Below are 13,743 nucleotides of genomic sequence, written 5' to 3'. Positions count from 1 at the left end.
AGCACCCTACAGTACACTTTTTCCCAAGAAGAGCCTGTAGCCTGTTGAATAATTGACAAGTAGCCATCTGCTCAGTTCAGGCTCTTTAACAGAGGCTGCATGTGAAACTAGAAGGAAAATCTGGTGATTGAAGTTAACAGGGAAGACCAAAAACAAACCACCTATTGACATTATTAATTAAGATTGAGGAAAGAAAAATTTGCAGCTGTAGAGCTTACCTGTAGTTTCTTCTTCCTCTGATTGATTGTCTTCATTGTCATCATCATCATCATCTTCTTTATCCTCATCGTCCTTCTCTTCTTCTTTTCCTTTTTTGACCCTCCCTTTCCCTCCCTCCCCCTCTGGCTCTTCCATTCTTTTCTCACCAGCCTCTTCCAGCATTTTATCCTGTTCCTTTTCTCTGCTGGCTGTTAGATTCATCATAGTTATGTCAGGCAGGCTTCCATCTTGGTGCACCAGTCTGTAGGTGAAGAGTAGCATGTCAGCAAACTGAGTAGTAATGACATTACAGTCTTTTTCTTTTTCAAACTGTTTGATTAGAAAACAATTAACTGTTCATGGAAAATGCCTTAGAAGTAGAACAGTTAATGATTCTGGTACTCTCTCCAAACACACACTGAAAATTGGGTCGTTGGAATGTATTAGTAACTACTTCTCACTCAGATACTAATGGTTAGTTAGTAATGAGTGGTACTGACACTTAAACTTGACATTTTCCCCACTGGAGAAAATGGTCAGAGTTTAAGATGTAGAAGCATGAAATGACATTAAGAGGAAACATTTCATGACTTCACAGGGGACTTACTCATTTTGGTGGTTTGGTATTTTTTTCTTGAGGCTGCTCAAAGTAATTGGAACAGAAAGAAAAAGGGAGATGAGAACAGAGGGGTTACAGAAGAAGGTCATTGACAAATACGTCATGCTACATCACAAGTCATAAAGCATTCTCCTACTCCATCTGCAGAAGCCTTCTGATGCCAAGAGCATGCCATCATGACATTCACGGGGTGCTTCTATAAAGAAATGTGGATTTGCAGCACAGATGGAAAGGGGGCAACCTATTCACACCAGTGCTAAACGTGGTCAGCGCTGTACCATGCTCTGAGCAATGCAGCTGAACCATCACAAGTATCTGACCTATCACTGTAAATGCATTTCCACCGTCCTCCAACTAAAAGATGCACCTGGAAAGCCAAGAAATTTGCAATTTTTCTTCCAGCTATTGGTTTGTGAATAAACAAAAGCATGAATTCCATGGCTGCAACTTCAGAAGATTTTTATAATATCTGTCTTTGGTAGTGCCATTGATTCTCTCTCTCTTTGCCACATCTCACAGAGAATTTTTCTTTAATTTATAATAGTCTCCATCTAAATCTATCAGTAAGCTTCACACTACGACAACTGGGATATGATCGATTTAACACAGAAACTATATTTCTTTAGTGTCATGATGCCTTTTTTCCCCCTGAGATTATTCAGTATACATATTTCTTTTACTAGAGAAGATAAATATTTTCTTATGGTTTTCTTTTTTCTCCCAGAACTGTGCTGTTGGGGACTCAACCCCCATAGCTGCAGAAAACCCAGTTTTCCTTTGAATATGACTCCTTGCAATGAAGTTTCCCTTTGGCAAGTGTATGATTAGGTCATTAAATATTTGGTTATGCTACTGAAATTACTACACTCAGCATACTTTCAAGCACAGGTAAGGCTGCTCTAAAATGGCATAGTATCATCTCAGGAATTTATTTTTCTTGATGTGAAATGCTGGCCTATAACAGGAAACATTTAGACAGGAAATTCTGCCAATTTAAGGATTTTTACAGTTCAAGAAACTAAATACATATATTTTTTTTTCCTGATCATTAAAAATTAAGAGAATAGGCTAGGCAGTTAATAAGAAATTCAAACAAGCAGAATTATTTTTCAATCATTTGGTAGCTGCAGTTTCTTCAAGAAGGAATCTTTGGAGTCTCAAATGCAGGAAAAACTACAGAAATCTGACTAAACAATCTTGAAGTAAAAATACCATGCCAATTGTCAAAAAGCAGAAAAGGTGGTTTAAAATTAGAAGTTTAACAAGACATTCAAACACCAACAAATATCAAGTAATAAAGTTTAATCAAATTTTAGCCACATTCATGTCTAAAATTACTCATCATTGGTTGGGCAGGGAACCTGAGTATCTAATAATCTGAAAAAATCTTATACTCAAGAATTTATTCAGTAGCTTTGGCTACTGAAAACAGAATCATAAAATAGTTTAGGTAGGAAGGGACCTTAAAGTATCCACTACCATGGGCAGTGATATCTTCCAGCAGACCAGGTTGCTCAGAGTCCCATCCAACCTGGCCTTGAACACTGCCAGGACTGGGGCATCCACAGCCTCCCTGGATTACCTGCTCCACTGTCTCACCACTCTACACTAAAGAATTTATTCCTAATATCTAACTTAAATTTCTCCTCTTTCTATTTTTATCCATTACTCCTTCTCCTGACACTACAATTCCTGATGAAAAGTCTCTCTCCAAATTCCCTGTAGGCCCTCTTCAGATACTGGAAAGCGGCTGTGAGGTCTCCAAGCAATTTCTCTTTCACTAGGCTGAACAGCCCCAACTTTCTCAGCCTGTCTTCATAAGGGAGGTGCTCCAGTCCTCTTATCAACTTTGTGCCTCTAGAGTAGAGGCACAAGTCTCTAGACAAGCAAGTCTAGAGAGACTTGCTCCAACAGTTCCAGGCCTTCTTATATTGGAGACCCCAGAGCTGGATGCACCACTCCAGGTGAGGTCTCCAGAGCAGAGCAGAGGGGCAGAATCACTTCCTTTGACCTGCTCACCATGCTCCTCTGGATGCAGCCCAGGAATCCATTGGCTTTCTGGGCTGTGAGTGCATGCTAAGGGCTCATGGTGAGTTGTCCATCAACCATCACACCCAGGTCCTTCTCAGGGCTACTCTCTGTCCCTCTCTGCTCAACCTCTAGGTGTGTCTGGGATTGCCATGACCCAGGTGTAGGATCCTCCACTTTGCTTTGCTGAACCTCATGAGGTTTGCATGGGCTCACCTCCTGAGTGTGACAAGGTCCCTCTGGATGCCATTCCTTCCCTCCAGTGTGACACAGCACACAGCCTGGTGTCCCCAGCAAACTTGCTGAGGGTAACCTCGATCCCACTGTCCATGTCACCACCAAAAATTCTGAACAGTCTCAGCCCCAGTACTGGTGTTGAGAGACGCAACTTGTCACTGGTGTCATGAACAGTGAGCCATTGACCAACTCTGCATGTGGCCATCCAGCCAGTTCTTTATCCACCACGTGGTCCATTCATGTGCCTCCAATTTGGAGACAAGGATATCATATGGTATAGTGTCAAACCCTTTGCATAAGTCCAGGCAGACAATGTCAGTTGCTCTGCCCCTATTTATCAACGCTGTACCCTTATCATAGCAGTTCACCAAATTTGTTAGGTATGATTTGCCATTAGTAAAGCCATGTTGGCTATTACCAATCATCTCTTTTGGGACTCTTCAATTATTTTCATATCTAAATCACAGATCAGCTAGCATATACACTGAAATGATATCCAAATCTCTATAAAGTTACTAAACATCAAGGTTCCCTAAAATGACATAACTAACACATATTTCTCTAAGATTCTAATAAAATACCAATAGGAGGGTCATGTATAAAGAAGAGAAAATGAATTTTCAGTTCAGTTCAAATATAGAGATCCTGGTTACTATAAAACATCAGTGCTCATTTAAAAGGCAGTGCACCATGAAATGAAAGTAACCATATAATCAGACAGGTTTTGTATATATGCAATTGCACTGATTTTTATGAGGTATTTTCCCAACTGATTTTATAATGAAAAAAATCTATTCACACTGATGTAAATCAAGGACTTAATGACTTACCTCAGTGTAAATTGGACAGAAACACAGTAACTCTATAGTATTTGGTACGAGTGGACCCATCTTTCTCTTACTCATATAATTCCCATTCACATTCTGGATATCCAGGAGGCAAATGGGGTTGTAAAGATTGGTACATATAATATATATACCTGATAAAGCCTCTCAGTATGAGTTTGTGTTCCAGTAGGCTTATTTTTATTGGCATCAGTAGGCTTGAGCATTGGATCATGTGCTTAGGAGATCCAAGGATATATAAAATGCCCTGCCCACTGTTTGGAAAGTTAGTCTATTTGGAATCTTTCTCCCAAAACTTCCTTATGTATTGCCAGGATTGCTTTTCCAATTTCTTTTTTTTTCACTACAAGATCACATTATACTGTAACCAACAACACTGAGGTATTAAGAAATAAAAACTTCATGAGTTTAGAGTTTTTAAGACAAGCTACCCATACATCTTCACAGCTAGTGAGATATGATTTCATTGTTGGAAGCCACATACCAGTGAGAAATTACTCCAAATAACATAAAGGCATTGTGTCTGATACTAAGGGAGAGAAATAACTAAATAATAATGAAGGCAACAAGCCTTGAAGGTACAGCCACTACTGCTTTTAGCTGAGAGCATTTCTCACTCTCAGGTTCATTAAATAGGGTATCAACAATTAGAAGTATACCAATAGATCTAGTTTTTAGCAACAAAGCAATTTCAGTGACACTAAAAATGGGCATGTGCCACAGGTCCTTCCTGGATTCTTAGGAATCCACCTATTTGCAATTTACTACAGCAGAAGATTAATTAATTGGATGCATTATTACGTATCTTTTGTGTTTGATAATTTTTTGCCGTTTGTAAATTGCTTGAAACTTTCTGGCTAAAAGAAGTTCTCAAGTATCTTTCATGCACAGCCTTAAAAACAGAAAGCTTTCTGCTCTGCAGAACACTAGTGACCCATGTCCCAAATATTTGGTGTCCAAGACTCAAACTGAGCACACAGTGCCATACCTCCACTGGCAGGACATTGAGTGCCTTTCCAGGGCTTTAAGGGGGTATGCTGCTTGAATCCAAGCCCTGTTGGGGTATTTGGACAGGCCAGGAATCCTTGGTGCAGAGGATGCCTCTCCTTTCATTGGGTGTGTGTCCATGCTGAGGCCTCCACCGCTATGTTGCATCTGCATCGCAGCGCTGTCTGTGCCTGCTCCCACACCTCCCTGACCCTGAGCCTGACATGCAGACTGACACCCTGCCTTCACTGCACACCTGGCTTATCCCCATGGACTCTCTGGGGCCTCACCAGGCTGTGGCTGACCCTCTTACCAATTCCAGATCTGATCCTCTCCCTCAATTGTTGGTCCATGTCCCTCACTACCCATGGGCGAGAGCCCAGCCTTGCCTCCTGGCCATGCCCCTTGGCAACCAGCTTGCCTGCCTTAGCCAAGGTGCTTGTGCGCACCACTCCCTTAAACACAGGCTTCTGTAGACCAGAATTCCAGCTCTGGTGAACTTTTAGGAACAGTGACTCAAGCCGTGTGATGACATTTGAAGAAGGAGCATGAGCATGACTCATAAATTGACTTCTTGTTAGAGCAGATAGTCACAAATATCTAAACAATGCATCTTCTTGGTTTTTCTCTTTATATTCAGTAATGACAGCAACTCACAAGTCCTTCTATTCTCAGAGATGACTTAAAAATTGCTCACATTTATTCCAGTCAAGTATTTTGAAAGGAATCTAATTTATGGAACAGTTTTCAAGATGCCATTTATAAAGGGATGATAATGATGGCAGTTTTTCTAGTCTGGATCCTGCAGCACCCAAATCAGTCTACAAATTAACAGCCTTCGCATGCAGTGGGTTCAGTGTTCCCTTTCCAACTCTGAAATCTCAGTCTGTAGAAACTCATGTAAATACCATATCTTTAACTGAACAGGCCCTCAAATTCCCATTCTTACATGCTTGAGAAAGACAGGAATGTGTGTCTCCATGTTTGTGTGTCTGGGTGTACACAGGCGCATGCAGGCATGCATCTTTCCATGCACAAACAAAGGGTAGACAAACGAGCCTCCTCAACCAAATCTATTGTCTGCAGCCAATTACAAATAGCACCAATTATTCCTGCATTGAGGCATGGGCAAAGTTTAGGAGAATTCTCAGCTGGGAGAAGAAACTCGCAATGTATAAATATGCAGAAGAGGTGTATTAACTGCTTCATCAGCTTTAGGGAACTGCAACACCTGAACAACATTATCTCCCTGCTTACTTCACAGTACTGCGCAGCAAGAACATACTTTGGTTTAAGGCAGCTAAGAAGTAACCAAAAAAATAAGGTATATTGCTTTTAAAGGAAAGGAAGAATTGAAGTACCCACCTATTAATTATTAGATATACACGGCCATTGACTTTGGCATGGCTATGAGGTGGGAGATGAAAGCACAGGATGAAAATGGGAAATGAATTAGAGAGAGAAAAGAAAGCCGTTAAATAGGAACTGAATGCACTTTCCTGTCTACCAATGTGTTATGACACATTGTCATAACAATGCACACTCTGAAATTTTAACATACACCATGCAGTGAAAAGTCTAGGAAGCTTATAAATGTAACTCAGACATTTAGATTCTATGCAACTTGAGTCAGAACTACAGATAATTTTCATAGTCCTCAAAATGTGAGAACAGCCTTTACTGCTTTAAGTAAGCCTTAGAATACCACCAGTTTTTAAAATATTTTTTTATTTTAAAAAATATATATGTAAAGGTAATTATGGCAGAGCATCATATCAGAGAAATTATCTACCTCAACACCTTCATCTCTGCCATCCCATAATTCATGGTACAGCAAGGAAACAGGTTTGGAAAGTCCTAATCAGAGAATTTTTCTTTCTCTTGCAGATGTAAAACTGTGACACTCAGTTCTGACACCTTTATAAACAGTGAGAAGTGCCTCACTCTGCCAGTTCCAATGTGCCAGTTTCTGTGTCCTCTCTTTGTAGCTGGCAGATCCTTACTCTTCAACTCACTCTGCAAATTTTGCTCATGAGAAGCTGCATTTTAATAAATGAACATTAGCAATTTCAACAGGACCTTTCAGTTACACACAACTGTAGTACCATAATCACACCTGGCAGTTCAAACGCAGATGGAGGAACTGGACGTGCTTTCTTTATTGATTTCATGCCCAGCTCTCAGCTGCTGTGATTATTTTAAGAAGTTTGTTATTAAAAGTTTTGAATTCTGTTACTCAAAATGAAGGTTCTGTTTCTTTATTTAAATTTTTTGTTGCCGAAGGTGCAGCATAAAAGCAATTTAAAAAGGTAAAGTGTTTGTTACGTGAATGCTAGTGTCTCCAAAGCAAAAAAGGAAAGTTAATTTTTAGTAGCTTTGAGAGAAAACTGCACGTACATATGAATCTTGAATCTGTTTTAATTGCCCCTGCAACTTACTGCTAGCATTACTGTTAAGCTGAAGATGGTTGTTGTGTTAGTTCTTATCCAGCTTTATGCATCACCAATACAAACATCAGCTGTGCTTTTATCGAGAAGCTTTGAACTATAAAGTCAGCTGAGGCTCAATAGTGATTTATTGCATCAAGAGAAGAAAAGAGATGCATTTTCATATGCCAGACAGTGTTAGTAGGAGGACAAACCAAGAAAACTGCTCTGACTGGGCTATTGGTCATAATAGTTAAAGCTTCTCAGGAGGAACAAAGGAGATATTTGTGATTTTGAAAATACTGCAAAATGGCAAATATAGCTCCTATGACACATTTAACAGTTAAAAATATTTAGCTTCTTATGTGACTGCTTAATACAATCCAGTAAACATTTAGATTCAAAAAAATAGCATTCTAATGCCAAGATAAAAAAGCTGATCATATCACATGTTCCTCTTCATCTGTGACTTTAATAAAAAGCTTGGTACGACAATGAATGTCCACTTTCAGCATGATATCTCAAGGCTATTTATTTCTGGCAAAAATGTTTGCTCACAATGCATTAAAACATTTTGTTCTTCACCATCAGCAGTTCCATCCTTTGGGAATAAAGTGACTTTAGTCACAGTGATCCTCTTCATGCCACCATTTGGAAAGCTGTATAATATTCTTGTATCTTTCATGTGCAATGGAAAGATTTTCAAGTAGTGGTTGCACAGGCAATGTGAACCCATCAAAATCCTATGGGTGCCTCAGGTCTTTTTCTTTTTATTCTGCGTCTATTGGATCACACTAGAAAGGAGGTGGAAACTTCCTTTGTTACTGAGCACAAACTGAGTGCAAACTTGGGGCTGCCAGAGAGCTTGCAGAGTTACTGCAAACTGTAAAGCATTCCCCCAAATGCCTCATCCCAGGAACAGCCTGGACACATATGTGGGCTCTGTTTTCAGGACTTGGCCAATTTTGAGCTCTTAACATGAACCTACTGCTGCACAAAAGTCCACTATGGGCAAGGGAAGTTTGCTCACAAGCCATTACAAAAGCACCCTTGAATCTACCATCACATTTAGCAATTCAAGAAGAGCAACAGGGGAGCTGTTACAAAGACAGATATTTAAAAATTAAGTTTAATCCCCCCCATATCTTTATTAGGAAATTTTATCAAGTTTGATCAGTTCTGGTCTTAGCAATTATTTAAATATAGAAACTGGAAGTATTCTATAAAACTGGAGCTTATTCTCATGGCACAAACTTGTACCATACACTGTGAAGTAGCTTCATGTCGACTTGAATGTTTGAAAAATAATTGAACTGCTTTTTAAATCTTGCATAACCTAGAACATAATTCCCTGTTAAGTAACTGGCATTATTCCTTGTGGCATTATTCCCTGTGGTCTATGGGGTGGTATGCAGATAGCCCACATTCATAAAACTGCAGCTGAGATACACCTATCACTAGAGAGGTGAACATTCTAAAAGTGGAGTCTAAATTTACTGCTTTCTTCAAAGAATGAACATAATTGTCATTGTATAATATAACACTATGTAGTACAAAACCATTTCTCTCTTTCATACTCCTGGCTGAGGATCCTAGGCCAGACTGGTTTTTACACAGGAAAATATGTAAGAATTGAACACTGGAAAAGTGATGTCCCAGATTAATGAAAAAACGCTAATGAACGTCTGCATGAAATCATCAAATGTCTAGCATAGCCAAGGGTCAGTACTATGAAAAGTAACCACAAATTCAGAATTTTTCCATTTCTGAAGTTCAACTTTACAAAAAGTCCTAACTGTTCAATGAAAATGTGGTGTTTTCCACAGACTTCCAAATCTTCATGTGCACCTCAAAATGGATGTTGAAAAAAAAAGAAGTGACCCAAAATAAAAGCTGTATTTCTTATTACTGACAGGAACACACATACAAAAGGGCACACACAGTAATTAAGCACCTAACTTCCAGTAAAGGTCAAAGCCAATTAAATAAATATATAAATGCCATTAGTACCTTTGAAAATGTATCATAAAATGAAAAAGTTCAGTGTGTAGGGGAAAATGGGGAGAGACAGATACTTTGGTTGTAGTGGGGTGATGGATACTGTGCACTTTATTTTTAAGCCAGGTAGTCATAGCAAAAGCAAATAACACCTACTGAAAAGTGAGCATTACAAGATAGTCAGAAACGGCATTTCCATACAGATAATTAATAGCTCCATTTACTTTGCTTCTTTACCTGTAAATAGTGTTGTCCTGTTTGCTGGTTACAGCTTTTAAATCAGTGATCTGCAGAAACCGATCATGGAAATAGTGAAGGTGTAAGATACACACCAGTAGGAAGGAGGTGGGGATAAAGATGCGTGTGAATAGATCAGCCACAGAAAACTGTTTTAAGCCAAGGTCCTCTAGTCTGAAAAAAAAAAAAAAAGACATTCCACTAAGGCACCTTTTCATACAAAATATTCTTTCCATTAAATATTCTTTCCATGAGACATTTCTACAAATTATTTGCAATAGAAAATAAGGGGATGGTACTTTTTGTGTGGTTTTGGTTTCTAAAATTCTCCCAAACTAGCAAGTTTTACAGTGTAAGAATCCTGTGTTCAGACTCAGTAATGTAGAGAGGTAAAAGTACAGTCAAATGAACAAACCCTGCCACAGATCTCTTGAATCAGATGAGTTTTCTCTGACTGAAAGTCTTGCACTGGAGATCTGCTCACATTGCTTATACTTTCCAGAGTAAGCTCTACTTGAGAAATGCCCAACTCGTCACAAGGATGAAGAATCCCAGTCCTCCTTATTAGCTGGAAAGCAGGTTCACTTTCATCAGTTCTAAACATCTTGCAGATCTACCCTTAATCTCTACCTGGATCTAGTTCCTATGGTCGAAGTGGTGAAGAGAAGTATTGGCACTGTATTGAGAACATAAGCAATCCAAAGGCCGAACAGCCAACTGGAGAAAATACAACTCTGAGCTCCTCTCTTGGTTTCGCTCATTTCTATGGTTACACCAATAAATCTATGGCTTCATAACTGAGTGCCTAAAATCAGCTATGCCTGAGAATGGCTGCATGAGATTTTTCTCCTATAAGAAGGAAGACTTCTCTTAGATCCTTCCATCACACTGAACTCAGATAAAAGATACAAATAAAAAATGAATCAAAACCACTTACTTCCTTTCATCCAGGCCTGTCATGTTCTTCCACAAGTCAGGGAATGACTCAAACTGGTATGTGTAGATGAAGATAAGTACCAACATTGTGTAAACAACCACTGACATCCAGAAGTACTTTAAAATCTTTCTCCACCATTCATAGTGTACCTGAAAATCACACACCAAAAATGCTGACACAAGCTGAAGGCAAAGACACTGACAGAAATATTGACAACATTGTACTGTTGAACATGGATGAAGAACACTATTTTTTCCAGCTGATCTGAAGTGAGCAATGATTACCCAGTGCCAGGCACAGATTTTTGAGTTAGTTTTCACTCCTGATGCAAATGCATTGAAGTAAAGACTTTTGCGCAAAAATATCTGATGAGATATGGGCCATAGACACAAAGTCAAGGACTGCTTCAGCCAGATAATTTCATCACCATTAGGTGATGAAAATCCAGGAGAGGGACTCCCATGCTCGTTGGGGTGTGGAAGCAGTGTGGACCAGCTGTCAGAAAAACTGGTGGCTATGTAGAATGTGCATAGACTCAGAATTTTCCACAAAGGTTCCAGAGCTTATGGTGAAGTGGCATGGCAGAGGTGTGCATTGTATCTAATTTACATGCACTTTGCCTGTCACTATAAGCAAAAACCAGAGGAAAATTAGTCTTAATCCATTCAAATGGTCTGATTCTGTTGTGTCTAACTATACAACAAGTTCACTGCTCATGAATTCTATTTGGAGCCACTTTATTACCAAGCTAAAAGTATAAACAGTTCTATTCAAGGATAAAATTCAGTTAACACAGTTCTCCCTTACCTGGTAGAGGGCTACACAGAAGAGGAACAGTACCATGTAGATGATTTTGTACATGACAATTGTACCCTCAAAGCTGACAAAGAAGAACATGCCCCCACAGACGTAAATCCAGTACTTGATTAACATAGCCATCACCAGCTTCCCCAAGACTTTCATAATATCCTGTTCATCATCCTCCTCTCCCTCCTCCTCCTCTTCCTTCTCCTCTTCCTGTTCTTCTGACACTTCTCCCTCCTGCGACTCCTCTTCTGCAAACACAGAGTCATATTTGGCCTGTCTCTTCTGGAGAATTTTAGTAAGAATTTAAATAGGTGGAAAGTAAAATCTCTGCACACAACACAGAAACTTAAACCTCAATATTCACAAGAGACTGTAATTCCTAATCATGCATGCCTCCAGAGCAAGGAAAAGGGTTTTAACTTCGTGTGAGCTTAAGCCTGCTGCTGGAGCCATAGGGCACATGGCTATCCATCCTTAACAGACACCCACCTTCTCTTTGTCTGAAATGTCAGCAGCTTTAGTGGAAAATTAGAGCTTAAGGGTTGCATAATGGATAAGAGCCAAAACACTTTCCATATACTATTAAACTCTCCAGTAAGCAACATTTTGAATTGGAAAACAAAGAGACCACCAGCACCACCAGAAACCTCTTGAGTTTAAACTCTCATCTCGAGTTCCAGCCTCCTGTCTTGAGCTTCGTCCTTTAGATAATATTGTGTTTATCCTCAAAAACCACAACCAAGGGAAAACATTAACATAAACCCAAAGAAGCTTAAAAAACAGAAGTGCTGCACTAACACTGCAGTTTTTCAAAAAAGCTACCATTTATCCAGGTTTTTGTGCTGCACCTGGGCCAGAAAAGAAATGCTGCTTTGGCCCTATGAAGAGGTCAAGATTCTCCAGTTATTAACCTTATGAAGTATGTGGAAAGCAGGGTAAGTGACCCCCAGCAGTAAGTACATGTGCAAGTACCTAGATAACAGGGCTTGCCAGAACCGTAGTACAGTTGTTTTTCCTTCCACTGAGAGCAATATTGAAACTTCACCATCAAAAGGCTTGCCCACTCCTTTTGTCCCACTCACCATCCCCCTCCTCAGGCTCTTGCCTTGCAAATCCTTGTAGTACAGCTTTGATCTGACATTGATCAGATGTTTTACTGAGACAAGGACCATAATTAGAGACAGAACCACACCACTGCTTCCAGGGCTCACTTTCTACCATTTCAGAGCACTGAACATTTTCAGTTTAACATCCAGAGAGAGAGGGCAAGGAATGTTTGAAGGAACATGCATCCATAGCAAAAGAAAGAACAGGTCGCTGAGTTATTAGGGAAGCTGAATCTATGAAAGTAAACTTTGCTCTCAGGTGTGCTTGAGCCCCTGTACTGAAAAAACATATCCTTTTTTTCCCACTGAAATTTGTAGTTTAACTTCTGTGTCTGTAAAAGAGTTTATGCACCAACACAACTTTCAAGGAATTTAGCAACTTTTCCTAGGTAAACTCATCTCCTGTGGTTAAACTTCAAGGCAATTAATCCCCTGGTTTGAGTTGGGAATACAGCAGTAGACTGATCATTTGAAAGTTCCATGATCTTTCTGAAATGAGTCATTTTACTACCTTAGAGTAAAGAACATTTTATATGAAGTTCTAAACTTTAAAAGTGTTTTACTTCTATAGCTCAGAGATAGCTGCACATAGATTTTGTAATATCTTTCTTAGCTAATAACAGATACCTTGCTAATTGCTTTCAGCATCAGAGAAACGCAGTAACTGGAACTTCTATCATGACTGAAGGACTAAATTGGATCTGGCTTTACCTTTTTCTTCATTTTCTTCACTTCCAACTTTGACCTCAGATAAAGTAGCTTCTTTTAGCCGAAGTGCTTTCTGTTCAGTGAGGTGTTGCCTAAGCAGTAGCCAGAAAGTAATTGTGAAAAGAATCTGCAAACAAAAATCAAAACAAAACCAACAGACTAATTGTATATCCTATGTCCTACTGATACAAGCACAGGTTTTCACAAATTTTGTATGCCTTTGTTTTCTCTGTTTCTCAGGAAATGGCAGCAATGGCAGTGGTGTCAAAGTGCATCTTATGGCAAGTTATGTTATTTAGGAAACATCCTGCATTACAGACAACTTTGCTTCATTTGCACATTTTCATTTCTTAAAGGTATTCAATTATATGCATCTATTCCTACCCTGTTTTATTCAGTTTTAAATTACTGTCCTATAAGTTCAGGAATCTTCTTATTATGCCTTGATTGATATAACTCCCATTTGCTGTGTTTTTGTTCATTTTTTACCTTTTTTTCAGGGAAGAAGCATATGTAAGAGTGTGCTGTCATTATCATAATTTTGTACATCATAAATATTTTGATTTAGGAGGTTTGTTACTTCAGGTGCTTAAACACAGTTAATTAAAAA

At 39.2% G+C, this 13,743-nt stretch overlaps 1 protein-coding gene across 6 annotated transcripts in view; it reads right to left on the bottom strand.

Annotated features, from left to right (window-relative positions):
• The window catches only part of PIEZO2 (piezo type mechanosensitive ion channel component 2), a 287,609-nt gene that overhangs the window by 71,219 nt on the left and 202,647 nt on the right, over positions 1 to 13,743 (bottom strand). For 4 of the 6 annotated variants that reach the window (XM_064705839.1, XM_064705833.1, XM_064705835.1 and 1 more), the window contains 7 exons: positions 13,137 to 13,260; positions 11,320 to 11,567; positions 10,513 to 10,661; positions 9,576 to 9,749; positions 6,280 to 6,321; positions 806 to 838; positions 219 to 460 (listed from right to left, as the gene is read on the bottom strand). In XM_064705839.1, the coding sequence (XP_064561909.1) occupies positions 219 to 460; positions 806 to 838; positions 6,280 to 6,321; positions 9,576 to 9,749; positions 10,513 to 10,661; positions 11,320 to 11,567; positions 13,137 to 13,260 (1,012 nt within the window). The remainder of the gene's footprint in view (positions 1 to 218; positions 461 to 805; positions 839 to 6,279; positions 6,322 to 9,575; positions 9,750 to 10,512; positions 10,662 to 11,319; positions 11,568 to 13,136; positions 13,261 to 13,743) is intronic. The other 2 variants (XM_064705836.1, XM_064705837.1) reach the window with 2 other exon arrangements.

Source organism: Zonotrichia leucophrys, chromosome 2 (assembly GCF_028769735.1).
Source record: "Zonotrichia leucophrys gambelii isolate GWCS_2022_RI chromosome 2, RI_Zleu_2.0, whole genome shotgun sequence".
Classification (NCBI taxonomy): Eukaryota; Metazoa; Chordata; class Aves; order Passeriformes; family Passerellidae; genus Zonotrichia; species Zonotrichia leucophrys.
This window is presented reverse-complemented; position numbering and strand designations above follow the sequence as displayed.